Source organism: Bombus impatiens, unplaced genomic scaffold (assembly GCF_000188095.3).
Source record: "Bombus impatiens unplaced genomic scaffold, BIMP_2.2 scf_0233, whole genome shotgun sequence".
NCBI classification, from domain to species: domain Eukaryota; kingdom Metazoa; phylum Arthropoda; class Insecta; order Hymenoptera; family Apidae; genus Bombus; species Bombus impatiens.
This window is the reverse complement of record NT_176652.1, coordinates 312,544-339,142: the sequence shown is the minus strand read 5'-3', so window position 1 is coordinate 339,142 and position 26,599 is coordinate 312,544. Positions and strand designations below refer to the sequence as shown.

Below are 26,599 nucleotides of genomic sequence, written 5' to 3'. Positions count from 1 at the left end.
ATTCTACACCAAAGTGTTCATCCTTCACGTGGAAATTTTCTTTTACTAACTCTGTGTAACGTGGGACGTTTAGGGCCAGGTCGTGTTTTCTAACCTGTTTGGAGCTTTCAAAAAATCTAAACGATTTCATGGTTACTTATTAACGTCTGTACTACGATATCTAATAGGTTTCGAAGTGAACTATATCTGAAAATTTGTCAAAAAAAAAAAATCGAAGTCGAAGCAAAATTATTTGGGACATGGGACAAGGATAACAAATACACGATTGTAAAATCGTTGGAGGCCTAAACGCCCCACATTGTATACGAATAATTAAAATCGTCGACTAGCAATCTCCCGTCACAACAATACATACTAATAAAGCAGCCACCACGCCATCGACTCGAGCTCAAAATAAAATTATCGTCAGCTCATTACGAGGCATTACGAGGAATTCCCTAATTCCCACTAACAAAAGAGACCTCATCCTATCGTCGGAAATTCGTTATCTCTCAACGAACGATAGACACCAATATTCTAGCGTACTCTTCCCGCGATTCCTGAACGTCGATCAAAGGCCGAAAGATCCAGCGATTATTACGACTGGCCGCCTATAATTAAACATACCCGTGATTGGATTTGGCGGTATGGGCGACGATAAATTACGATTCCCCGGCAAATCTCACGGATCCCCGAGGATTCCCGGGGACGAGGGGAACGCGACGAGCCCGAGGACAGTGGCTTCGCAATATCATCGGGCTACCGTCTGGCTGGCCTTTTGCAAACGAGGTCGAAGGTCATGTCTTCGAGACATAATCGTGCATAGAGAGCGGAGTCAACATAGGACCGTGGATTCTCGAGCACGCGACCATTTTTACAATTACCAGCGAAATTTATTATAATTGAGAGTTAAATTGATCTTAAAGTGGTGTCGATACGCTTCCGGTTTTGGTTCCTTATTGGAAGGAAGTTGGAAGAGTGCAGAGATTATCGCAGAGGATCATGGCGACGTTCTATCTTTTGGACATCCTTGGAATTTCATTGCTGTTGCACTTGAGCTTTAGTATATTGCTACTGGTCATTTTGGTGCCTTTTATGCTACTCGTTTATCCGGGTAATTATCCTCGAAGAAGATTCATCCGATCGTGATCGACAATTCATTTTTTCACAGTGTAGGCCGAGAGAGACTCGAGCAGTACCATAATCGTATAAATTTACAGTGACTCAGTAACGCAATTATTAATACTTATTTTCTATAAAGTGTTGAAAATGTGTATTTTTTGTATCTGAGATAATTATTTCCGGAATTGTTCATTCTGAATTTTTTGTCGTTTTGTTACACTGGCAAAAGGTTAAGATATTTGTAGTTGCCTTTTTTACGATAATCAGAAAAATGATACGAGCACAGGTGCTAGATGGCAGAATGTTGAAGAATATTTATAGACAAATCTTGTTGTTGTTGCAATAGATATTTCAATAAATAATATTCATAATTATTTACGTAATATATATGTTCGATATAAATAACATGTTTGTATATTCACAATATTCTTTCCGTTCTTCTTCTCGTTATTTCCTTCCTATTAAGTCAAATGTTATATTCTTTTCGTAATATAATCTTCTTTGAATCTATGTAGATCTTGAAAGAAAGTGTCACTTACGTAAATGATACGATAGATGAAATTTACAGGAAAATTAACGCGTTGCTGTAAACGTATGTGTTAGTGATGTTTTAGTTACGAAGATGATTCGTAACGAGCCGAAAGCTCGATGCTGCGTGCTATATCAATTTGTATTTAACGAGACGAATCACACGTTTCGTTGATACGTGTTTCCTCGAATCTATATTTCGTTAAAATTATTTCTATTACATTCCTATCTATTAACCACAATTTTCTTTGTCGTATATCGAGTTAATTATCATTATATAATGCACTTTGGATACGTGAAAAATTCGCAATGATCGATAGGAAACGACTCGTATTTTTGTCTGTTTGTTTTCGGTCACAGATATCGGTTCAACGAAATATTACAGAATTGTAAACATAAGTAGAGAAGTAATTACGCAGACAATTTGTTTCAAGTTAAGTAACGGCTGTCATGCGGATAATCGAACTTAAGATTGGTTAAAAAAACGAAGAAAAATTCTATCTTAATGGAATATTTCTTCTGAAAAACTCAATTATTTTAATGGAATGGCACATTTCAAAATATTATTTGTAGAATATTTAACGAAAAATAAGAAAGTTCTTGATAATGCATCGATTATAGAATTACGTAAGATTATATAAATTTCATGTCATTGAAATTTTTATATCGAGCATAGAAACTTTTAAATTTCGTTTTATATCCACACGAATTATGTTCACGGTAGTAATAAAATTATTCAAGAATTAATCTTGCGGATAAAAATTGAAATCAGTTATAATAAATCGAATAAGCTAGTTGGATTACACATGTATTTCGAATCATAGCGCTCTTTTGCACGAGATCGCATTTTTAAGAACCGATTGCTTATTTTTTAAATACATCGAGATGTTGTAAGAGGCGATTATCGCAATCTCATTTTCATAAGAAAAATATTTTTACTTTTTTTCAAGTGTTAAAATGGTTAAGAAAGGGTTGGATACGTTTCGTAAAATGGAAATATCCGAACGTGGTCGTGGTGGAAGAGAACAACATTCGAACGATCCTGGATCAATTTCGAAATCACGTAGGTACACAAAATTAGACGATTTAATTTCTTCAATTTCAACGTTATCAATTTACATCGCTCTGCTTCTTAAATTTAGGGGATTTGTACTTTGCTGATACAAAGTCGCTCGATCGCAGAAGGTATTCGCGGCCACTTGGTACATCTGACTACATCCAGAAGGTTTCTTCGCGCAGGATTATCTACGAGATGGGGTCTTTACGTATGGAAGGATCTTGATTATTTCTCCGTGGATAATCACTTGTTAAATTCACCGTGTTCCTTCAGAGGTCGACCCATCACAGAGTTCAACATTCAGGTCGGTTTCATAAATCCAATCTTCTCCACTCTGTTTTACATCACGTTTGATTATTTTTAAATTTGTCTTTCATGTTTTTCACGTTTCTATACTCTTTATATTCTTTAAGAGCGTTTTTGTTTTATACTCTCCTCGTACTTTTCTATATCGTATACTCTTTGATAAAATCGGTTCTTATATTTTTCTCTATGTCCCTGTTTAACTTTAAGCTTCTTTTTCAATTCTTTGACACGATCGAAAATGACAAGGAAAGAATACGATAAGCAACGTAAAAATTCAACAGTTAATTCGCGATTAAGTATATTCGCAGCTTAACGAGCATTTCAAAAATGTCGATTATCATAGTACCAAATATCGTCCATAGTACCTCGATCGTCCCCAAAATTCCATAGATTTATTATTTATTTCTAGAGATTATATATCCTTCGAATTTAATCATCAAGCGATATCAAACTATAAAAGGAACAACAGAAAACGTCTAAAGCGCATTTAGTGAATTTTGCGAAAAAGCGGTTTTTAAGTCAATTTCCATACGTAGACTGTGGATGTTTATCTGTGGCGTTTGCAGCAAATTTGAACGTCTAAAACTACACACGATACAAAATATTCAAAGCGAAATTATTTGTTGTAATATTTACAAGATAAATTTGCATAAACATCCGTAGTCTATCTTTAAGTTTCAAATACTTCTTGCATCGAATGTTACATCACCTTCCGACAAAATATCTGCAACCTGTGTGCGCTAAAACGATCGACGGAGACTATAGCGCCGTACTTTATTGTAATTCGACTTTAACCGAAACGCGATACAGAGTCGTATTCGATGTTGCCGTTCAATTATTACTCGTCTGCGCTTTTCACTATCAGCCCCCATTATTTACGCTCTAAACCGCACATTCGAAGGCAAACAAGTCTGTAATATAACTATTTGCAGTAGATTCATGCATTTTAGGACTATGTGAGCGATCTCACGTCGAAATTCTTTCCATTCGGACAACCACCGTGGCAGGTGCACGTAATAAACTGTCTTCTTCGTGGAGAGGAGTACCAAATCTGTCTGGTGAGGGTTCATCATCTGCTCCTTCAACAAGAACACCTAGCGTTGACCGACTTCCTTCCATTGAGATATTCTACTGACAGTTGGGCGTGTCAGGAAGCGGACTCTCCTTTCACGAATCTTTACTCGGAGCCATCGGCACTTCCAAAACTTTATCAGAAACTCACGGAGAGCTTCAGTAATTATTGGAACGAATTTTTGTACAATAACGATCCAAACGAGAGACCAGAAATCCTGAAGAAGCAGATTGGTATTTTTCAATGCTTGAAAATCGCTGTCATCGTTTTAGTCTCTTCGGTGAAAGAGATGACAAGGTACGGTACAATGTTTTTGGATTGTTCGTTGATTTTTATAGGGTTTTTTTGGTTTTCGATAATTTGGATCTAACAATAAAATTATGCATTGTATCGGAGACGATGATTCGGTCGATCGACGTTATTTAATTCTCTTAATGACGTACGCTTCTTAGGTATTTAGTTCTTTCCTTTTATTCCTACTTGGAGTTAATTTTCATATTAATAAATAACGTTTTTATGCTCTTTAAACCGAATTTTTAGAATATTTTCTTCTACGTAGCTTTTTGTACAGATGGTATTTCGAAACGTTTGCCTCTTTTTAAACAGCTATTTAAAGTCATTTTAGTATCAAGGTGAATGTATAACGTCGTTCGCTAAGAAAAATCAACCCTTTATCTTTCATAAGCATACAAAGTTTATCCGCAAGACTCTATAATTTATAAAACTAAATTAAATATGTAAAAAAAACTTTTAAAGAATTTAAAAAATATCAAATTTCTCAAATTCGACGTCGATCTGCTTTATTTCATTCCAGACAGTACAGGAAAGGAGAGGGACCCAGATTTCTCGACATTTTCTCCATCTTACAGCGAGAAGCCAGTAAACGAAACGTCGGTCATACCGTCTTTCTACACGCTCTATTAAAATCTTTGAACCCTCTGCAATTCTTCTGCGATGCCATCCTATGGTGTTGGTATCTAGCAGTCGTTATAACTCTGAAAACGCCGATATTACTTATCCGAGAGTTACAAGCTTTGAAATCACGTCACAAACATTATCATTCGGATACTCTGACTTCTATGTTATGGTGCTACGTTCCTTTGATATATCAAGCCACCATAGAGGTGGTTTCCATAGCGTGGATTGCTATAAAAGCGCCGAAGACAATTTTCGAAGAATTATTTCTGAAGCATCCGCAAGCCAATCGACTTCAAATTACGTCCCCTTGCGGACGAAAAGTAGTTGCTTGGTCGGAGGAGATCAAACTCGATGTTCTACGAAAAATCTCGTCTATGACAGGAGCGACAGAGGCGGAAGTTTTGTTAGCCGCTACGGTAGATTCTCTTAAGGAATACTTTCGCCATTCTGGCGTTAGAATACCGGACGATGTGCTCGCCACTGGCAAATTTGTCGAACAGAGGGCCATATTTCTGCGGAATCACCAAGCCAGAGGCATTTTGTGTCTTGCGCTTCCTACAAAGACTCCGCTATTCGAAGATGATCTGGTGGAAATCTTACAGGTTTGCACGGTTGCATACGTGTCTTTCATAAGTTAATTGTTAAGTTAATTATCGAAGTTGATCAAGGAAGACCTTTACGCACGGTATTACGATTACGTTTAGATCATTCGCGTCTCGAACAGTTTTCTTAGATTAAATATTTCAGTTAGTTGAAAAAGTCCTTCGAGTGCGATTATAATTGAAGTTATTTAGTTGGTGATTCGAGTTGAAGGTTGATTCTATTATCGATGAATTTTCGAAACATAAGTTTTTGGCGATATTATTTTATGACGAACGATATTATTTTAATAATTGTTTTGAAATTTTACCCTAGTGAACGATAATTTGTTAATACATCTTGGTTTCAAGTATACTCTGATTTTAACGGAAAATAATAGGAAGGATAACGATAACGCAAATAACGGTTCGATAATTTTAAGGAAATTTTTAAAAATCTAACCATTTTCCCATTTTCCTAAGTATCTAATCGTAAGGTATCTAACTACGTAACCTGGAATAATCTCGATTAAAATCGGCAAAGTTCTTAACATCGTAGTAGCATAACTCTTGATGAACGAATCATCGCTATTATACCAATTTTTTTAAATAGCAGAATAGGACAAAATGAACGTGAAACTCACGAGACGAAAACAAACTATGTAACAACGATACGCCCTCGCGTTTGACCCAATTTTCCCGATTTATCAATCTATTATGCTCGTTATCTTGGACAATAATACCAACGTTGGCATTCTCTTTAAATTATTATTCCGCTCTATAATGGCCCATCATGTTTTAAGAAGAGACTTAGCAATTTCTATCGCATATTTGTTTTAACTTATCATCTGTTTACATTATTAACGCTATAACTGATCGTAAGTATCGGGACAGCTACTGATATTTAGTATAAATCGAATTCTATTCGTTGCTTTTAGTTTCTGGTAATGCAAGTTAAATAAACGTGATAAAGTAGACGTAAATAAAGCAGAGTTTTTCGATATATAAATATCGAAATATAACCTAATAGTAGGTGTCCTAATATTTATGTTCGCTATATAGCTATAACCAGTAATAATTACTAATTTAATAGTAATGTAAACGATCAAGTACGTGCTTATTTCAGGTTATTCAGAAAAATGTGCGCGAGGCAAGAGCAAAGCAAAGTGCGATGTACGCCATAACGGCAGCTGAAGAGTCTTGCGGATTGATTTCCTCCTGTTTGCCGTCGTTACTGCTCAAAGTGATGTTAAATCAGTTAACGAGAAGGTATTCCCTCTCCTTGACACATGTCAACGGAGATGTGCCCGTAGAAGGCGTGGACGCGATGATGTATTGGCGACCCCCTCAAGGCAACTGCAGTAAGTTGCTCTTTTTTAATATGTAGCGTGTTTTGTGAAAAAGTTAAGCATTTATTTCTCCCCTCTACAGCGTATAGAAACAGCTTCAGAATATATATTCTTCGTGATTTTATGTTCTTCTATGTTTATTTTACGTGAACAAGGTATCGAAGATTATTTTTAACTTCTTCCGATAACTATCTACCGTGAATCATCGACAAATCGCGGATTTTTATACGTTTAGAGAAAATTTCAAGCTGTCCAGAATGCAAATAATATGCAAAAATATATAAAATATTCGAAACGTAGTAACACTATCTCGGTTTCACTTTTTCGATTATATTCATCACGAATATCCGTAGTCTAATATCGACGATCTACGTAGATGCACCGTCATTTATACTTTTTTCCTCTTCTTTTTATGGTTCACCGAATATTCTCAACGCGCATCTACTTTTAGCGGATCGTTTGTTTTTAGTGCTCATTAATAAGGGTTGTATGTCGTTTTTTTTAGATATGTCGATAACCCTACACAGGTACGGAAGCGGTGTGCGGCTAGGTGTGATGGGCGACGCGTTAATCGGTCCTGAACACGCCGTTATCACGAGGACTTTCCCGAAAAGCATGGAGAATCTCGCGAACGTAGTTGGAGTTCCTAGAATTCCCAGCAGAAACTCAACTCCGAGTCCAGTTAATCCGAGTACTTCACCGGGACATTAAAAATGTACGGAGGCTATGTAGAATAGGTGAGACTCTCGTTGATATCTGAATCAGGTACATTTTTCTCTTTTAGCAACGTTTTTAACAACATGCGTTTGAAAAGTTCGTAGAAGCTTCCTACTTTGTACGAAGTTAGCAGTATTTCGGTAATACTGAATATTTTACTTATTTTCTTTTTTAAGATCTATCGAAAGAAAGGCTCTAATCATTTTTCATGGAAATACGGCGTAAGAAATTTCGATCAACTTGATTTTCACTACTCTTAATCTTCCGTACGGTTTACTCCGTTTGGAGTGCGTTTGGATCGCGAGTATCGGATTAGATTTTGGGTATATTTCATTTTCTAACCGCAGCGCCGAGATGCGATCGGTTAAGCCGTGATCATACAGAAAGCGGCGAAAAGAGCAGCGGTACAACTAACCCCAATTTTGCTGCTTATAGTTTATCTGTCTGTATGATCACGCCCTTACACCGATTTGTACAGGTAAGACGGACGTTCATAAGACCGAATTTTCAAAACCGTGACTCACATTTTCGGGTTTAGCGACCTAAAATACCACCGAGAAGACACATTCAGATCAAAAATTTTGCAATTCGTAGACTATTCTTTATCCGGAAGAAAGATACGACAAACGCAAAGACATATAGAAAAATATTTCCGTATAATAAATTTAGTATTATTATGTAACGTATAAGTATTTTTACGTGTTTTGAAGCATTTTTTATATTTGTATTTAACATTTTTTTTCTATTTAACTAAACGTAATATTCCGAATAACTTTAATTCTGGTTGGGTAATATTATGTTACCGATAATTCCGTTTCTACTTTTTATTTCTTTCATACATATTTTTTACTCTCTTTTACTTTACAATTTTGTATATTATAAAATAATTGAATTCGCTTATCACGCGTGCCTGACATTATCAGTAGTAAATATGAACAATTTTTTAGGTCACATGTTTGTCTCCTGAGAAGATAAATCCGCGTTTTTTTCTCGGAAATCGTGCGAAACTGCGAATTCGAAATTGAAAGCGAAATTGAACTGGATACCGGACCTTTAGAGGAAGACTTGTATGTAGAATTTATTAACTCTGTCGGATAATATTTATAACTATCTACGATTGTCATATATTTAAAAGAAAAAAATTTCCAATTTTTTTTTGGAAATAGATAAGCAAGAAATAACGAAAAAGATTGTGGCGGTGATATTTGTTACTTTTTTATAAATTTGTGATGCAACGCTATTTCTGTCTCCGTCCTTTTTGATATTATCTTTTTTTTCAGCCACATTCGAATAAATAAAAATAATCTGTTTCTTTCAACATATTGTAAGTATATATATTTATACAAATATATACATTCGTATCTAATTTATACATACACTTTCAGCAATTTATATTTTGCGGCAATGCATAACGCATTATAAAGATTAAGAAATTAAATCTCCTTCTTATTACTTGTTACAATGGTTTCTAGTTTTTAAGTATTATACGTTACAACTGTTACAGTTGACAGAAGATATTTCATTTTTTTAACAAGACATTTCTTTCCATGAATCACAACTTTCGTTTTAGCTTGACTTTGCATAAACAGAACAACGTTAGGGAAGTTAATTTGACAATTTGATTCCCATCTTTGTATCGAGTATTTAAAAAGTTGTCAATTTTGATGAAAATTAATTACAAAAGGGATCATTTATCAGGACCTTGTCATTTTAATTAACAAAATTATGTTATTTAACGAGAAGAGTGTCACGATTTCAAAACTGTTTAACGCTACACTTAGATTATCCTAATTAATAGTAAGCGACGTAACTAAACAATATTTGACTAAAAAATAATATATATCAAGGCTAAAAAATTATTATCTAAATTTTAAAAGGAAATAAATGCTTCCATCGCTGGTTAGGTTATTAATTACTTCCTGTTTAAAAATTTCTATTTCATACCAATGTGTTTCGAAAAATTTACTTTTCCTAATTGTGCCATTTTTTCACAAACTCACGATATACATGCGAAATTGAGATCAGTTGTGATTTTCGAACTTGTATGTTCACATTTTTCTTGTTAAGAGACAAAAAGAACCGTAATTCCATTAGTTTTCGAAAATAAATTATTAAAGCTTCTGCATGAGTCAAATTGTAAGTCACATGTATGCTATAGGGCGCATACTCTAGTACCTCATTGTGAGTGCACATATACAAATATTAGCGATGATACGTTATACATTGCATATGTACATACGTATACCTTATAAAAAACGTAACACATTGTACACAACGTTAAAGTCGTACGTAATTCGTAGGCAAAAATTAAAATTGAATAACTCTTTCTTATGTTATGATATAGTACTATAGAATGATGTAATATTATTATAGTTACTTACTAATATTCTTTATTCCCTCTCTTTTTCATATCCAATGGACGTTGTCGCCCACTTTCTCCATATAACTTGCGCTTCCATCTATAGGTTTCAGTGCAAACAATGATAATTATGATAACACCGACTATCATCGTCACTTTTTACTACTACTACTGAATCACTAATTAACAAATTACAAATACTATCGCTAATAAAAGTAAAATAATTTAATAACAATAACATTCTATCGTTATAAACTATGTAATACACAATAGAAAAAAGTTGTACGAAGTGAAACTAATCGATGCTAAATGTAATAATTTTAAAAGGTTACATTTTTCACTGTTGCAGTCAAAACCATTCTGTTCTTTTAAAATCATATTCCCATATCATATCGTCTTTGTGATGAAAAATGTTTCACGATTAGTTAATGAATTCTGTAGAGGTGGTATTTTTTAACAATAACACAGTATCACTTTGTGGGGTTGGTAGAAAATTTAAGACGTTGCTTTCATCGATACTCTGTGCCACAAGATGCACGTGTGCAACTTGAGAGAAGGATAACCAACCGTGCGAAATTCAACCTAACTGGGCGCGTATAATCGAAGGAAGATCCGTTGCTATGAGGACAATAAGATAATAAACTGTATTTCGACCTCTACCCCTACTTGATCCAAACACGCGCTACAACAAATACACAATAGTGGAAACTGAAAACTTTGTTAGACTCCGTGTCCACTTCGAAAAGATATATGTGTAATTTATTGTATAAGATAATGTATAATTTTTACTACTACTACTTGAAATCTACTTTCAAGAAACTCCTGGTAAAATTTACATTTGTTATCACACTTGACACTGTTACGCTATGTAGTATTAAATATAACATTGTTGCAAACAGCATCAAAACTCTCATTGATTATTGAGTATAAAATGTGATAGCGGGATAATATGGACAACCAATTGACTTATATCTTTAGAAGTGAAATATTTGATTTTATCTTGTACCTTTGCGTGTCGCGTTTCAGTGAAGCATGTGTACACGAAGCAAGGCGCTACTAGCGTTCCAATGCACACTAGAGAACAGTAGCAGAAACTAGCACTTTACGACTCTCAGTTCAATCCGAGGGAAAGCTTTGACAATTTATTTTGTAAGGACGATATACTTAAAGCGCATTCTTCTTTTTAAATTTTTTTTCTCAAGAGACACAGGATAAATGACATAGAAATCCGGAAATGAAGTTAACACGTCGTTAAGAAATTGTAGAGAAAGAACTGTATCCATTTTTATACGCTCTATGAGTATGACATAATTATTTATAAGCACGATCTTTTTTAAGAACGAGACTTTTTAATAACATTCATTATAATGTAATGGAAACAATCAATTGTTGATATTTTTGTTAAACTTCTAACAACAGGGTGCTTATTTAAGCAAAAATATAAGTATGTACATATTGAAACAGCAGATTTAAGTAAAGTTGCAGTCATTATAGTTACGTATCCTTACGTCTCTACCATGATATCGATTGATTAAATATCTCTAAAAGCTATACAGAAATTTCTAAAAATCGAATAAGTTTATTGGATTTATTTTTTTTATTTTTTAATTGAAATATGTCATTACGGTGTATAATATGGTAACATTGCGCTTCAAAAATCTTCGTTAATATAGTTAAATGCCGAATACTTATTAACTAGAGAATACATTTGCTAATTTCACAATTTTTCTAACCTTTACCTGACAATGGTTGCGATCACAGTTGGGACGTTTCGTTACAACGATGCGAAAAATTATTGTACATCGTTTTAATTAGCATGGCAGACTTGATTTCTCAATTTGTTATCTATATTGGACGTTATAAGGCAGACGTTTAGAAGTATATCAATCTGGTGGTATTCACAGCAAATTTGAAGAAAATCCAATCAGCATGTTCTTTAGATATCACTCATACTGTTATATCCTATCATGCGCTCGAACCATGTCCTTGAAGGGAAGAGGGTGAACGCTTTCTAGACGAACGCGAGGCCTCGAGATGATTAGGCCACGAACAATACTCTAGATGATCTTCCAGGCAATCGATCAGACCATAATATGTCGCTAATGTACTAATGACGCCTCGGAAGTAACCTGATTTATGACACGCACGGCCATTGAGAACATGATAGACATAGAAAATAGAAAAGATTGTTAGAATTGTTGAAAAAAATCGTTATAAATGCTAAAGTCTCTACTAAAAAATAGCCTCTTGTGTCCGAAAGCAGGCGTCATAAAATTACCTACGAAGGACCTCACGTTTTTGTTCCTTCGGACGGAACACGCAAGATTTTTTTGTCGTTAACGCCTTTATAAGTATATAAATTCAGTTAAGTTTGCCACTTCCTTGTTCAGAAATATTCAAATTGAATTACCAGATAGTATATATTTGTATGTTAGTTCATGTTTTTCTAGTAATACACGTATATAGAAATTTTGTAAATATTTATCAAAGCAAGTTTCTTCTAATTACGAGCACCTTTTTTAGAAACATCCTTTTTTTTATTGTTTTATTTGTTTTTAAGAAAGAATTTTGTCTTTAATAAAATTATTGGTGAATTAATTTTTTTAAAGAAAAGTAAATAATATGTATTTTATAGCTTTGTACTGTTGGAACAACAGCGAATAATATATACCAATTGCATATCGATATATTTACGCAAGCGACACGCATCGCACATATTAATCGAAAGATAAATTGCAATTTAAAAGATAAGGATGCATTTGTATTTCAATTGAATAAATCAAACTGTAGTAAATCCACAAAATAATTAAATAGCGAAATACGATGTTCAATTACGTTTGCCGCATGATAAAAAAATCTTACGATACATTCATTGTTTCTTTGTACCTTTGCTAATTCTTCGTATATTATGATCTCTTCAGTGAATTTCAAATACAATTAACTATATTTCACTGCAATTTAAATAACTTTAAGTTATTAACATATGTACATTTTGCGGTTTATTTTATGAATATTACGGATCGATAAGTATTATTATTATCACTGTATATAAAGTACATCCATTTAATAAAAAGAAATCTGACGATAAAATCATTATAGAGTAAAGAAAAATTAATGCAACAATTAATATTTTCCTTCTCTCGACGATTAAAATAACAGTAAATTATCAATTAACAATTCCATCGCTTGTCTTTGTCGAAAGTCGATTCGAAGAGTCGAGTCGATTAATAATAAATTCAAGCTATACTATCTCTGTCACGCTCCATTTCGATGGGTCCTTTGCCCCAAATCTTCCGATTTTTTGTGTACGGAATGAGGCCTACCAAAAACCCAGAAATAACAATCCATCCACCAGCCAAACAAAAGGACAAGTCCCACGAGTCCGTTACGTCAAATATCCAACCAGCCAGTGGTGGACCAAGAAGATTTCCTATACCTTGACAAAGTAAACTAAGGCCGTAGGCAGTGGTGAATCTCTCTAAAGGTATCAACTCTACCAATATAACAGGAGTAAAACTAAAGCTACTCGCAAAAAAGAGACCGAACGCTGCCGAGGTGACCATCAGCAGATTATAATAAGGAGTTAACGTTGACATTAAAATCGTTGCCACGCCGCAAGCAACCAGACACCAGGTGTAGGTTTTACTAACATTCATCCAAGGTTGATCTCCTGCCCATCCAAGACCGATCTGAAAACGATATAAAGCAACTACATTGTAAAATAGTTAATAAAATAGTTGCATCGATATCTCTGTAAAATAATTTGCAGATAAAACGAATCATACCATTCCAATCGTATTAGTAATGCCGATAATACTAAGGAGATTCGCAGCATCAGACTCGATGTAACTGTTTCTGGTAAGATGCTCGGCAAGATAAAAGTAAGGCACAATGAACCAAGTGAACAGCAAGATCGTTGACAGTGAGAGGAATAAAAAGTGCAGTTCCAGGAACATTGAAAAGTCCATCATACCCTTCAGTAAGTCTACTAATTCGCTGTACCATTTCTGGAAATAAAAGATTAGAATAGGTGTTATATTACAGGCTATAACGATGGTAAAACTAATTATTATTATTATTTATTTATTTCGATTTTTATCTTACCTCTTCGTTTTCTTTGGCTAATGTAGTCATACTATTCCTATAAATATCAGGACAACTACTGGCTCTTAATCTGTATTTGTGCAAATTAAGAGCAGCACCACGATACATGACCGAGTTCCTGTGAACTCTAATATCTTTAAAATGGTGAGTATTGGTATTAAATTGTCTTCTTAACCACGGGAGAGAATCCGTTCTGACGACTCCACAACTAAGGTCCGCTATGCGTTGTTTAGAAATCGATTTTGATTTTCGTCCTTCGCTCATCTAAAATATTATATAATAATGTAAAAAGAAATAAAATTTGTCGTTGCTTTTTGTTTTCACTATATCAGACAGAAATAAATGTACTTTTACTTACTGTATATTCAAGTTCTTTGACCAAGAGAGGATTGGCTTCTTCTGATTCTTTTTTAGATATCCTTTTCGTTATGTGATTCTTTATGGTGTTGCATGCAGCCCCTGAGTGAACATTATTCGTTGCATACGAATTGTCATGTTTTGATTCGTCAGGTGCTTGTTTGATCCTTTCAATTAAAACGAATAATATTACTACAATTCATTATTAATCTTTTGTTATATTTCTTACTCGTGACGATATCGGAAGACATTAAATATGACAGAGGGACAAAAAAAAAAAAGAAAAAATGAAATAAAAATAGCGGTACATATCGATCAAATTTGAAACCTCATAGACATTGTGACGCGACTCTTATTGCCGACTTCTCCAGTGGAATCTTGTAGCATTTTATCCGAATAACTTCTACATGATAGAAGGTTGGGATAGTTCTCCAAAATGACCTTATACAGTCTCGGGTTACTGGAAAGCGATTCTAATACTTCTACGGGCACCTGCAATACACGAAAGTACAAATTTTCTTTCCAATTAATTTTTTAATCTTTGTGTTTTTATCTATACGAAGCACGACTCTGTCTTCTAATCATATTTATTAAAATTTCCTAATGTACTATGTATTAATTTATATTTATTTATCAAATTACCAATATAAAAGATAAAAATTCATTTCTACTGCTTCATTGTCAGTGGTATTTCATTTGAATATTAGAAAAAGAATATTAAAAAACAAAGAATTTCATTATTATTCATCGCGGAATCCCTCGGAGAGCAATTGCAGGATTCTTTTCATTCCGTATTTATCCAGGTCAGCTTCTCACCTTTTCATTGTGCTTCACGAAAGTAGGTAGGTTAACCACGCTTCTAAATCTAATATCCCCGTTCGCCGTCTGTGGACCGTCCGTGGTGGCGCTGAGAATCTGTAACAAATACTCCGGCGTATGTCCGCTCTTCAGCATTCTTCTCAATTCCTCGACCCCAGGAAACTCGTCTGCAGGGCTGATACTGGATCTATCGCATTCGGACTTGGTCGTCGATTTTTTCGGGGTTGCACCGTTCTGTTTTTCCTGTTCCAAGATCCACCATTCAGGATCGCGCATTACCGTACCACAAACGATCATGTTGAAGAAGGTGCCTGCTAGCAGCAAGCAAGTGCCTCTCCAGCCATATTCCTCGATGAAATACGTGGTCATGGGTGCGTACAAAAAGGTACCGATCCCTGTGCCACAGGCGCCCAATCCTACAGCTAGGGTTCGCTTCTTATCGAACCAATACGCGATGCTCACGACCGCAGTGACGTAACACAAACCCAAACCCAGACCAGCGATGACTCCAAAAGTCAAATACATTACCTCGATGGAATTGCTAAAGGAGCTCAACACGAAGCCTATTCCTGAGATCAGGCCACCTACGATGGTCATGCTCCTACATCCGTAACGATCTACCAAGGCCGACATTATAGGACCGGACAAAAGCGGTACAGCCATAAAAAGAGAACCTATCCAGGCTGTTTTCGATTTAGACGCACCGAATTCTTTAAGGAATTCGATGTACAAAAGGCCGAAACTGAAGGACACTCCATCGGCTATCATGGAGATGACCAAAGAAGCCAATACGACTACCCAACCCCATCCACCATCTGGCACTTTAGGTTTCCTTTTTCCCTTGTTGGCTAATTCGTCGTCTAAAGTGCTATCGGAATCGATAGAATCCCTCGTGTCGTCTCTGTAGCCAGGATTAGGGGTGATTATTGGCTTTGCCTCCAAATATCTCCAATTGTTGGATCCGTCGTTTTTTTCAAACGGGGGCAACTCGTTGGCTAACGGGGTTGTTATTATTAACTTGATTTTATTGACAGGTATAGGGTCTATCGTAAGATTCGGCGAGGCCAGGGAACTATTGTCAACAGGAGTAGGTGGTGCTCTGTCGTCCGTGCAATCTGTTCCAGGACTCAGTAGATCGATCTTGTCCTCTATATCGTCGGTCAAACTTAGATCCTTGCTTTTGCCAATTTCCGGAGATGTCGTTAAGAAAGTGTCCTTATCGGGTGACAATGATTCCACGCTTCGATCGATGGTATGAGCTGGTGTAGACAGAAGAAGTCTTTCGTCCGCCAAACTACTGAGGTCTTCGGTGTTCCCAGAATCTGGATCGATCTCTGAATATTTCGTAGACGAGGCGACGCTTTGGGAACGAGACAAATCGATCGTATCGTGCGTTTCTGGATCTGGCGTGCCACACGGTGTGCTTGGAAATACCGTTGGACTGCCATTTTGCCAGCCAACGATGGGCGCCTTTCTCGGCAGACGATAATTCGAATTTGTTTGATCTCTCTGATAGCTGTTCGATCGTGGATAATAATTTGGATCTCTCGCGGTTAGTCCGTCTCTTTTGATCAAGTTCGTCGAGCCGTTGTTGCGAATATCGTTATTGTTGTTCCAATTGCAGGCAGATTTGTGGGGTACCTGTTGCACGTTCAGTTGATTTGTTGGTTTTAATAGCAGGTTCTCGTTACGATCGGTCATCGTTGTTATTCTAAATGTAGGTGCTGGCCGAGTGGATCCAACGTCGGGGCCAGCCCTTCAGCCTCTGGATCTCGCTCGGGAAAGATCGTTCACGCCCCTCACCTACCATAAGGACTTTCCGGTCGATCTTGGAAAAGTCACTAAACGTCGGTCGCCTCAGCATGCACGCTCCGTCTTCTTGCTTCTCCTGTGGAAAGATCTGCTTTCAATAATATAGGAAAAGTATACTGCTTTATAATTATAAATTATGATATTCTTGGTTATGCTATCGGATAATTATTAGAAATTTTAATCAGTATAGTTAAATAATGTTTGTACAAATCGTTCATCGTTCTATGACGAAATACTTGAAAGTTATAATTAATAAATAAATGATCGTATTTTAATGTTCAATTATTATAAAGCATAAAAGACTATATTTTGTTATTTCCAAAAAGATACAAGCCGTTTACATGTAAATTATAGGCGTATCTTATTTTACGTACGTGCTGATCTTAAAATTAGATCTACGTAGCAACTTGTAAGTTTTTTAAAAGCTGCCGAAATACAAAACTTTGTTTATTCTGTTAAAAAGTATTATATTCTTTGTATCGTGAAATATGGGTAACAATTACGTCAGAATTCTAAACACACCGTAGTGAATAAAATATGCTAAGATATAAGACGAGCGTTAAAAGGAAACGTCAAAGTGTAAAATCATAAAATAAATCAAACGTGCCTCGTTAACGTGTACTAAGAAAGCACAGGAGTAAAAAAAGTGGCATAAAACAAGGAAGTTCTAATAAAAACGGGGAAAAAATAAAAGTGAAGTAATTAGCAACGATGATAAAAAAGTAAGAGCTGTTTACTCACCATTGAGGTAATGTAAGATGATATATAGGCGTGCATGCGTGTCTCGGTACAGGAATGTGCATACGACACTGAACGGTGTGAGCAAGTATAAAGAAATCGATAGAAAAAGAGATGGACCATATTTGCGATCAACCATTAAGTGATTAAGTGATTAAGTTAACTAATTATATATGCTAAAACAAGCAAAGCGTGCGTGTTCAATTAGAGAATTCAAAGAAGCTGGGAAAAGAAAACAATTAGTGGTCAGTGTGAAAGCAGAAAAAATAAATTTCTGAAACAAGATAAAAGGAATTAGAAAAATAATTATTAAATATCTTTCAGCGAAGTATTACATCTACTACATGCATGATTCCACATATATATTAATGTTACCTTAAACCGCAATGTTAATAAAAATAAGAAGTATATCTAAAAAAACACACATTTTATGTAAGATCAATACTTAAATATCATTAACTATCGATGGCAAAAATTGTTGATACACGTAAATTAAATTTTTCCATTATACATTCTGCCTAATTAAATTACTTCTTCGCTTTTAACACGCAAATATAAATGGAACAGTCTCAGACTATATCAACGACTCATCACTTCTATATACACTTTCCTATTCTATTCCATTTTCCATATCCCACGGTTTAAATGTATTCTCCGATTAAGAAGAATATTTGTGCCCCGTAATCGCAAGTTTGTTCTCTTGCGCTCTTATCTCATTCCTCTAAAGAAACAATGGGGAAACGACGTATGTACGATTAGAGGGCATTCATGCGAGGCGTCCTCTATTATTTAATCGCTTTTCTTTCTTGGAAATAAAATATCTTTTTCAAATGCCGTGTGCTCATATATCAAATCATTAAATAGCGACATTCATCGGTGTCTTATCGTTAGAACTATAAACCCACTTAAGCCCATACACACTGCTTTCTCGGTTGCTTTTAAGATTCCATACAATAAAAAAAAAGATGGCTTGTAAGATAAGTAACAGATATTTCACTGCGAATATTAATTATTATTGCAATTTCATTAAAGAAAGAAAAGGAGGAGGAAGGATAGTTTCAACGTACAGGGTGATTCTAAAGTCTTAGTACAATTAAAAAAGACACGATTGTCTATGTAGAAATAAGTTAAAAATATAGAATACGATACTTTCATATGTCGTAAAAGACGATTTTAGAAATTTGTCCTTTTTATCTTATATTTTCGACTTATTTTTATAGGAGAAATCATGTGTCCTTTCCGACTGCACCATAATTTTGGAATCATCCTGTATACTAACACTGCTATATATATATTATTGTACATACAATATAACGCTATACATAGCGTATTATCTAAATATATTAAATACTAGTACGTTACATATTATTTATTATATTGATTGTACATTATATGACACACCATGTACATTTTGTCGATACAGCCCTGGCTGTATTTATGTCCTCATATATCATATTTCTATCCTGCTTTATACTGACTCTTGAAACGTAATTACTTTGATCACTGATCAATTTTACGATCTTGCTAAATCATGATCCTACAATACGATTCATAAGCTTAATTCGACTAACACGTAGGAGCATTATCCTAAAACGCTCTATCAATTATCACCTATATAAATACGAGAAGGTTGACTTTAGTGCTAAGTACATATCCGGAGTCTAATAAGGTCTCAGTGATGAATCATCTGTTTAAGCAGGTTTAACCTTAACTTTGGCAGGCTTCAACTATACGTAATTCATTTTTCGACAAAAGTGCGGCAAAAGTGCGGCAAAAGTGCGGAGAAAACCGAGACGCCCTCTGCGAAAAAGCTAAAGTAATATATCCGGTAGATGGACACGATCCAATAATAACACGCAGTTTCGTAACTATCGATTCGAAAAATAACTTTCAGAAATTATATTCTTTGTTTCCTCGAGTTTAAACATTTCTTTTATAATAATAATTGTAACGATAAATTATATTACAATTTATATTATTAATTATAAAAATAATAATAATTATTATTATTTGCTAGACTATTATTACTATGCATTATTACGCATTTATGGGAAATTCAGAGATACTAGTATAGTACTCGTTGTGATATTTGGTTGGAAAAACATATTTCACCCAGCATTGCGTTGCTTTATATTTATAAAAATATAAATTTGCGCTAACATTCTCGGTTTCGTGGTATTTAGATCTAATTATTTATGCAAAGGATTTTTCTAGTTGAGTTTTACATTCCCTTTTGGCAAATTCTGATAGGATTATTCGAAGAGAATTATGTCACTGGGTTAGTAGGTAAAGCTAGTAGTACTAGCAAGTTCTTATAATCGAGAAGCGACCATCGAACGTGAACTCAAGCACATGATTTATAGGTTTACGAAAGAATCGATACGATTCCAGGTTATTTTAGATACATTTACCCTTTTCGTTCTTCCCACTATAGTACTTTCCATTAACGTATGAACCTTGAAGTTCTAATGCAAACTCGATAAATTCTTTCTATTTGTAACACTTTTATTTCAACTATAGCTATAACAGATATATTTTATATTACCGTGACTTAATTTAAACTTCATTTCGGTATTAAAGTATACGATGGTTGATGCGAGAAATCGTGCGTACTAACAAAGATCTTTTTTCATATCTTTAGCAAACTTTAAAGATTATGTTTATTTGTAGAAAAACATAATTAGGTCGAATATGATCCAAGGGATCTGATAGAGTTAAACGAACTAGCATAAACCCATTCTAAATTATTATAATTACTCCTATAAACTAACGATATCAGTCGAGGGTTAACATTGATAATTACGAAATAATTAAATAAAGATAATTAATTAAATTTTGGAAATTCTTGTCTGCTCGATATCGAGGACCTCTTTGCCCTCCGGTGATTTATTACACGCACGATATGATTTATCTTATTTCCAAAAGCCAGAAACACCCAGAAACAGTCACAACCATATAACAACAGAAATAAAGTAGTATCTGATGACACAGATCAGTCCTGTACATGTAATCTCTCAAGTAATTCTACTTGAACTCTATATTTCATTCAACAAAGCGACGAGCGATGGCAAATATTTAAAGAGATAATAAGATCTTTCGAAACTGCAAAGAACGAGACCTATCGACATCGAAAAATATCTTCTTTGTAATCGCAAGAAGTTTCTGTTAATATTTTAACATGGAAACGTAAAAAACGTATAAAAAATTTTTCTCGGTATCGTTGTTAGGCTCTTCTAATTTATTAATGTTTTTATTTAAATAGTATAGAATTTCATGCAAAGTTTCAGACGATCGATTGTTCTTTTGACTCCGCGCGAGCCTTCACCTGCAAGGTGTGGCCGCGGCTTTAAGGTTATCTTATCAGAAAGGAAATCCAAGACTGATATTATTAGACAGCACGCGATGGTCCTTAATCGCCCCTGTACTTGTTCATAATTGCTACTGGATTGTTTTCGTATACTTGCAACGCAAAATTAGGGCAAATGTAAGGTATTGCTTCTTGCATTTCCTCGTTACTTTGTTCTGAAAAATGTGAATAAAAGATAAGAAAAATAAATCCTTAGATATTCTAAATATCAGAAACCCTTAAATATCTATGGAAATGTATAAATGATATTTATACATTTTTAGAAGATAACAAACTTTTTGATCTTTTTCCCTTGAAGAAAGAAATATTTGATTTCCTATTCCCTCGGAATAATATCGTTACCTCTTTTAATGCATATTTATCACGCAAGATATTCAAATAGATCGGAAAATACTAAAAGTAAAATAGTATCGCTAAAAACAAAAATGTTTACGGATGCAATACGTATTGGATATTACATTGTTTAGCTCAAGGAGTAACTCAACTTTCCTCTGGCATTAAGAAGATTAGGTCACGAGTATATACGTATATGTATATATATGTATTTTTGCAGGAATATGAGTACGCACAGGATGATTCAGGAGCGCCAAAGGTGGGTGATCGGGGGGTGTCACCATGACAACCGCCATGGTCGATTCCAACGTCTACCATCCGTCAGAAGAAAATAAACAAGCGGGATCATGCATTGTTGCGATTCATTTGCCAATTAAAATCAATAGCGTTGAATATCGATGATAATTCATGAATTCTCGTGCACGCGAAGCCTGATCAATTTGCTCGATTTTTAGTTATCCACGTTATATTAGATCGTTAATCGCTGAACGAGCAAACTCTAAGATACAACATTATCGTTCCATAAATATCATAATGTTAATATTTACGTTATTAATCTGTTATTGTCATACTCGTGTTGCAACACTTCCTAAGTATTGCTTTTTGTTATTGGTGAATAAACATAGTCAACTGAAAAAGTTGGCGTTTTACGTAAAGTGTTTGATATCGATTTGAAGATTACCCATCACAGATTTTGATATTTGATGCTTCGAATATTAAGATCACGTTAATGATAGAATAAAATTTCATTATAATATATCTTTTCTTATTGCGAAAATGATACAATAAGGAGAGAGGGAGAGTTAAAGTTACAATTAACTTTTTCGTACGTTGTTAGTTTAATATTGTTTTATTATTGATATTAAATAAGAAATAGATATCTATTGTTTATGGTGATTGTAATGATACTGAAACTTTATTATTATAAATAATATTAAAATGAAACTCGTAGAAAACAAAATTTATAGAACACCTCTAATAAATCGTTAGAATTAAATTCGTAATCAATAATTGCATAATACATTTGCACACATTTTTTCACAAATAAAAAGCAATTATCAATGTAAAAGGAGTTTAATATCATTTACATAGATATATACTAAACAACATAAAAATAAATTAGAGTTTTATTATATATTTGTGAAACGATTGGTCATTAGATTTCACGAGGGAAAAAAGAGTTAAGATATTGAAACGAGGAAGATTTACCGAGATGAATAATTATTTATAAGAGTTCTACGTCATATGTGTTATTCAGATATGCAGATCGGTACCATTCCGGTTTAATTATCTCGAATGCATTGGTGAAAGCAACATTAAGCTATCGCGCGCAGCACGCGAATGTCAATGTCTGTTATTGTTGGTAGGTTACTTTTATGACGTAATTTTAGCTTAACATGCAGATTGTTAGAAACATAAACGCTTACATAACTATATGACACCCCAGAGTCCAGATTTTCACTTGTAAACCTGCCAAAAGGACATTGACCTTAGACTTACACATGGTTCTCACTTCGCTAATTCTTTTTCTAAATCTTTCAAATTCGTACATAATAAAATACCTACATTAATACCTAAATTAATTAACCTACTGTCGACGAAAACAATATTTGGAATGTTGATCGATGGTTGTAAATAACCTAAAGTATACACGTCTCTGGAAGTTATAGATTTTCGGTACATACGTATATATAACATAACCTGTTCGCATTAAGCTCATAATACGACTTTCAGGCTAGTATATATGTACTTGCGATGTAAACATAATGTAGATCACATTTTCAACACTTACTGAGAAATATAATTTTGTTTTCATGGAACAAGCGAATATTTAGCGTTATGAAATCGATATTATCGTATAATAGTTAAAAGTAACGTGACATTTTACTTGATATAAGGAAAATGTAGGTCAAAGAAATGAAATTCTAACCAGTAGCTCAAGCTAAGAATAAGAAAAATGATATGCAATGCTAAGCAAAGTTTATTTTCTCCTTATCTAAATATTTTCTGACAGAAAAATTCGCCTCTTATCAAAAACAAAAATAAAGAACAATGCCCCTACTGATAACATAAAGAAATTAAATGATATCCGATCATTCAATTTACAAATGCCTGTCAATTAAGTTTGACATATCAAAGGAATGCTTTTGTTAAAGAGGGCGTATTTTAATGTAATAAATATTATTTTTTATTTTTATTATAAGTATGGTATTGCTTTCAGAAAGCATTTCAAATGACTTTTAATAATAGTTTTACATGCTAATAATAATCTTAAGAAGTAAAATACAGCTATATTATACGAGAAATAAAATTTTTTAATTAAATGTGATAGATTCTTTTATCTTAAGCCAATGGTAATTCAAAAATTTTCGCGAACTATAAAAATTCACGAAACATTTAACACATCGATTTTAGCAAAATCAAAAAATCCTTCGATTTTATCGTCTTTACGACTTGTTTCGTTCTTATTAGAAATCTTAATTCGATTATATATTAACAAAAAATATTACAAATTTTGCAAATGCGATAGTAGAAAAAATTATGGATTCGATAATATTGGTATTTATAATATTGATATTTTTTCACTAATATTGATTGATATAGAGCATTCGGATTTCAATTTTTGCCTTCTTGAAGCTACATATCCTTAAAGATGTGTCCTCATGCATATTTCATGTAAATCAACAAACAATGATTAAATGAACAAATAAAAATTAAACAAACATTATGACGTCTGTGTGCTTTTATAGAATGAAAAGAAAATTGGTAACTATTAACTTAGTTTTGTAGTTAAGTGTACTTGTTTTGTAGTTTTGTTACTTTGTTTTTCGTCCATACATTTGCTACTTTGATATTAATAATATACAAAGGTATCTAACAAAAGAAATTCGTGCATGTATGTATAACAATTTTCCAACTGTCAACTCACCCACGAGGAGTCTTCCTAGATTTTCGGTGTTTTCGCTTCTTCTGAAAACGAGCTGTCAGAAAATCGTCGAATTCACTAGAAGATTTACTGGTTAAAGATCCACCCGTATAATTTTTCTCGCTCGATACTCGATACGTTCTATCGCGCTCTGATGTCACAAAATGCGAATCTTTTCTTTATTGCATGTGTATAACCACTTCGAGTGAACGCGCCCTGAGTACTGAAACAGAGGTGAACGCTGCTGCGCGTTCGCCCGTCATTGAAACTATTCCGAGTACACCTGTGACTAAAAGAGGGCGCAAGTCAGTTCTTTAACCACTTGCGCGTAATATCGCAATCCATCTATTAAATTTAAAATAATAACGATAACGTCATCTGTAGTAAAGTACGTTAGAACTATCTATGAATCCATACAATTATAGGGAATCCAATATAATAAAATGCAGATTTGCACATAAAGTCTATGAAATCAGAATGTATTCAATTAATATCAATATAACTTAATTTATACAAAATTTGCAAAATGTATGCAACTCGATATATTTTTAATATTTTTGAATTAGTTTCGAATGAACAACATTTGGATGGTAAGTTATTGATTACAATCATTTGTTATTAAACGATTTAATTTAATAATGATACGTGGATTGTGGCTTCATGAGATATATTAATGAATTTTTAAAATAATAATTTACGCTGAGTAAAAATACTGGTGATATTAAATTGCGATTGTCTATTAGAACATCAGAGATGTTATCCGTTGTATTTCTTTTGAGCAACGAATGATTTCGTTATCGTCCATGATAGGCGAACTATTGGTAAAAATATCGATTAAAAAATGTCATACATGCACGAGAGGGTAGTATTAGAATATGAAGAAAGGACAATTTGAAGTTGTGATTTACTTCTTATTTTATTTTACTTTAAATAAGACTTTTATATTTTTGTACGCGTGAGTAGTATACGTTTATACGTGAATGTGTGTATGTATGTGTGCCTGAGTACGTGTAGCTGTGTGCACATATACACATTTATACAATTCAAAAATGGGTTGTTCTAATAAAGTCTAAAAAGGAGTCTTAACATAAGTCTCCGTATTCCATTTACAATGGAACGATGTTGCTTGTAACTGTAGCAAAACCGTACTTTTAGCAGGATAATCGTGCGCATTAAGTTATCGAAAGATTCACTAAAAAAAAAAAAAAAGAACAACGTTTAACGTAATTTTAAGTTATTTTCAACTACAAGGAATAATGTTTTTGCTACGATTAAAATGTGAAGATAATCACACAACGAAAATGGGTTACTGATTGTACTTTAGCTTAAAAGAAAACAAGAATAACGGGTTTGCGATTATGTAATACATCATATTATTTTCATAACTATAAGAGAAAATTACGATACAAATATCTCGAAAATTATTTACGCTATACATTATTCTAACTTATAAGGTGCAATGAAAAAAAAAACAATTGCTCACGAAAATCCAGACTACAAGTGATCACAAGGATCACTTTTGGACCACGTAGCAAGCAACAATTGTAGTATGCTATGTTCTAAATATATGTGTATTATGTATAAAACTAAAAGAACGGTTCTGCTCTGAATTTTCCCTGTTTTACAGTTCAAAAGAAACTCTTAACGCGTCTGCGTCATGCCTTGAACCGAGCTTTTTCATCATTTTCATTGTTTCTTGTCTCTGCGTAGACTTTAAGCCACTTTCAAACGTTCAAGCGATTGTTTCGTGGTTATCAACCATGGGTAATAGGATATCTTATTAATAAAGAGGTAGTGAGAACGTTCTTGGTTATTGAGTAACAGTCAAGAAGAGAAATCTTCGAGAAGGAATTCAACGTTTACGACGCACTTGGTGGACACACTTATCGGCGGATCAATCAAATTCTCAAAACCGTTCGCTATATGGAAATGTATTCTTATCATTCGCTCGAACAAAAACATTTGCTTCTTTAAAACGTTCGTAATATACGTTAGATATAAGTTTTTATTTCCGTTCGCCGCTATTATAGAAGTTCTCACTAGTTCCTTTACAAAAATTATTATCCCATACCTCGCCTTAATAACTACTTAAACACTATTTGATGAAAAGTCGATCGGCAGAAGCGACCGTACGACCCGGGTTCGTATATTTGAAATG

The 26,599-nt window shown here is 34.0% G+C and overlaps 2 protein-coding genes across 6 annotated transcripts; one reads left to right on the top strand and one right to left on the bottom strand.

The window, feature by feature from the left end:
• The first annotated feature begins 788 nt into the window (after positions 1-788).
• On the top strand, positions 789-22,171 carry LOC100749241. 3 transcript variants are annotated; one of them, XR_004461472.1, is made up of 9 exons: positions 789-1,093; positions 2,580-2,692; positions 2,772-2,990; positions 3,943-4,361; positions 4,879-5,584; positions 6,687-6,921; positions 7,415-7,646; positions 8,574-9,650; positions 9,694-10,018. XR_004461472.1 is itself a non-coding variant. In XM_033320057.1 (8 exons), the coding sequence occupies exons 1-7, from the start codon at positions 982-984 to the stop codon at positions 7,618-7,620; spliced, it is 2,010 nt and encodes a 669-aa protein (XP_033175948.1). In that variant the 5' UTR covers positions 789-981; the 3' UTR covers positions 7,621-7,646; positions 21,736-22,171. The 3 variants fall into 3 exon arrangements, 1 of the variants encoding a protein (XP_033175948.1); XR_004461473.1 differs by lacking the exon at positions 9,694-10,018 and having other exon boundaries at positions 7,415-7,674; positions 8,574-8,866; XM_033320057.1 differs by lacking the exons at positions 8,574-9,650; positions 9,694-10,018 and adding an exon at positions 21,736-22,171.
• Positions 13,197-24,729, bottom strand: LOC100749120. 3 transcript variants are annotated; one of them, XM_024366724.2, is made up of 8 exons: positions 24,445-24,729; positions 22,943-22,985; positions 15,263-17,153; positions 14,775-14,938; positions 14,448-14,613; positions 14,090-14,353; positions 13,771-13,992; positions 13,197-13,674 (listed from the first exon to the last, which is right to left on the bottom strand). In XM_024366724.2, exons 3-8 carry the CDS (start codon positions 16,964-16,966, stop codon positions 13,222-13,224), a joined length of 2,973 nt encoding a protein of 990 aa, XP_024222492.1. In that variant the 5' UTR covers positions 16,967-17,153; positions 22,943-22,985; positions 24,445-24,729; the 3' UTR covers positions 13,197-13,221. The 3 variants fall into 3 exon arrangements, with proteins under 3 accessions (XP_024222492.1, XP_024222494.1, XP_003488489.1); XM_024366726.2 differs by lacking the exon at positions 22,943-22,985 and having other exon boundaries at positions 15,263-17,165; XM_003488441.4 differs by lacking the exon at positions 22,943-22,985.
• Between the last annotated feature and the right edge of the window lie 1,870 nt (positions 24,730-26,599).

Excerpts from the sequence above, each read along its gene's own strand:
- LOC100749241 (XM_033320057.1), top strand. The coding sequence starts at position 982 with ATGGCGACGTTCTATCTTTTGGACATCCTTGGAATTTCATTGCTGTTG. Across the intron at positions 4,362-4,878 it reads TCGGTGAAAGAGATGACAAG|ACAGTACAGGAAAGGAGAGG; the intron begins GTACGGTACAAT and ends ATTTCATTCCAG. Across the intron at positions 6,922-7,414 it reads ACCCCCTCAAGGCAACTGCA|ATATGTCGATAACCCTACAC; the intron begins GTAAGTTGCTCT and ends CGTTTTTTTTAG.
- LOC100749120 (XM_024366724.2), bottom strand. The coding sequence starts at position 16,966 with ATGACCGATCGTAACGAGAACCTGCTATTAAAACCAACAAATCAACTG. Across the intron at positions 14,614-14,774 it reads CGCGTCACAATGTCTATGAG|GATCAAACAAGCACCTGACG; the intron begins GTTTCAAATTTG and ends TTTAATTGAAAG. Across the intron at positions 14,354-14,447 it reads TCAAAGAACTTGAATATACA|ATGAGCGAAGGACGAAAATC; the intron begins GTAAGTAAAAGT and ends ATAATATTTTAG.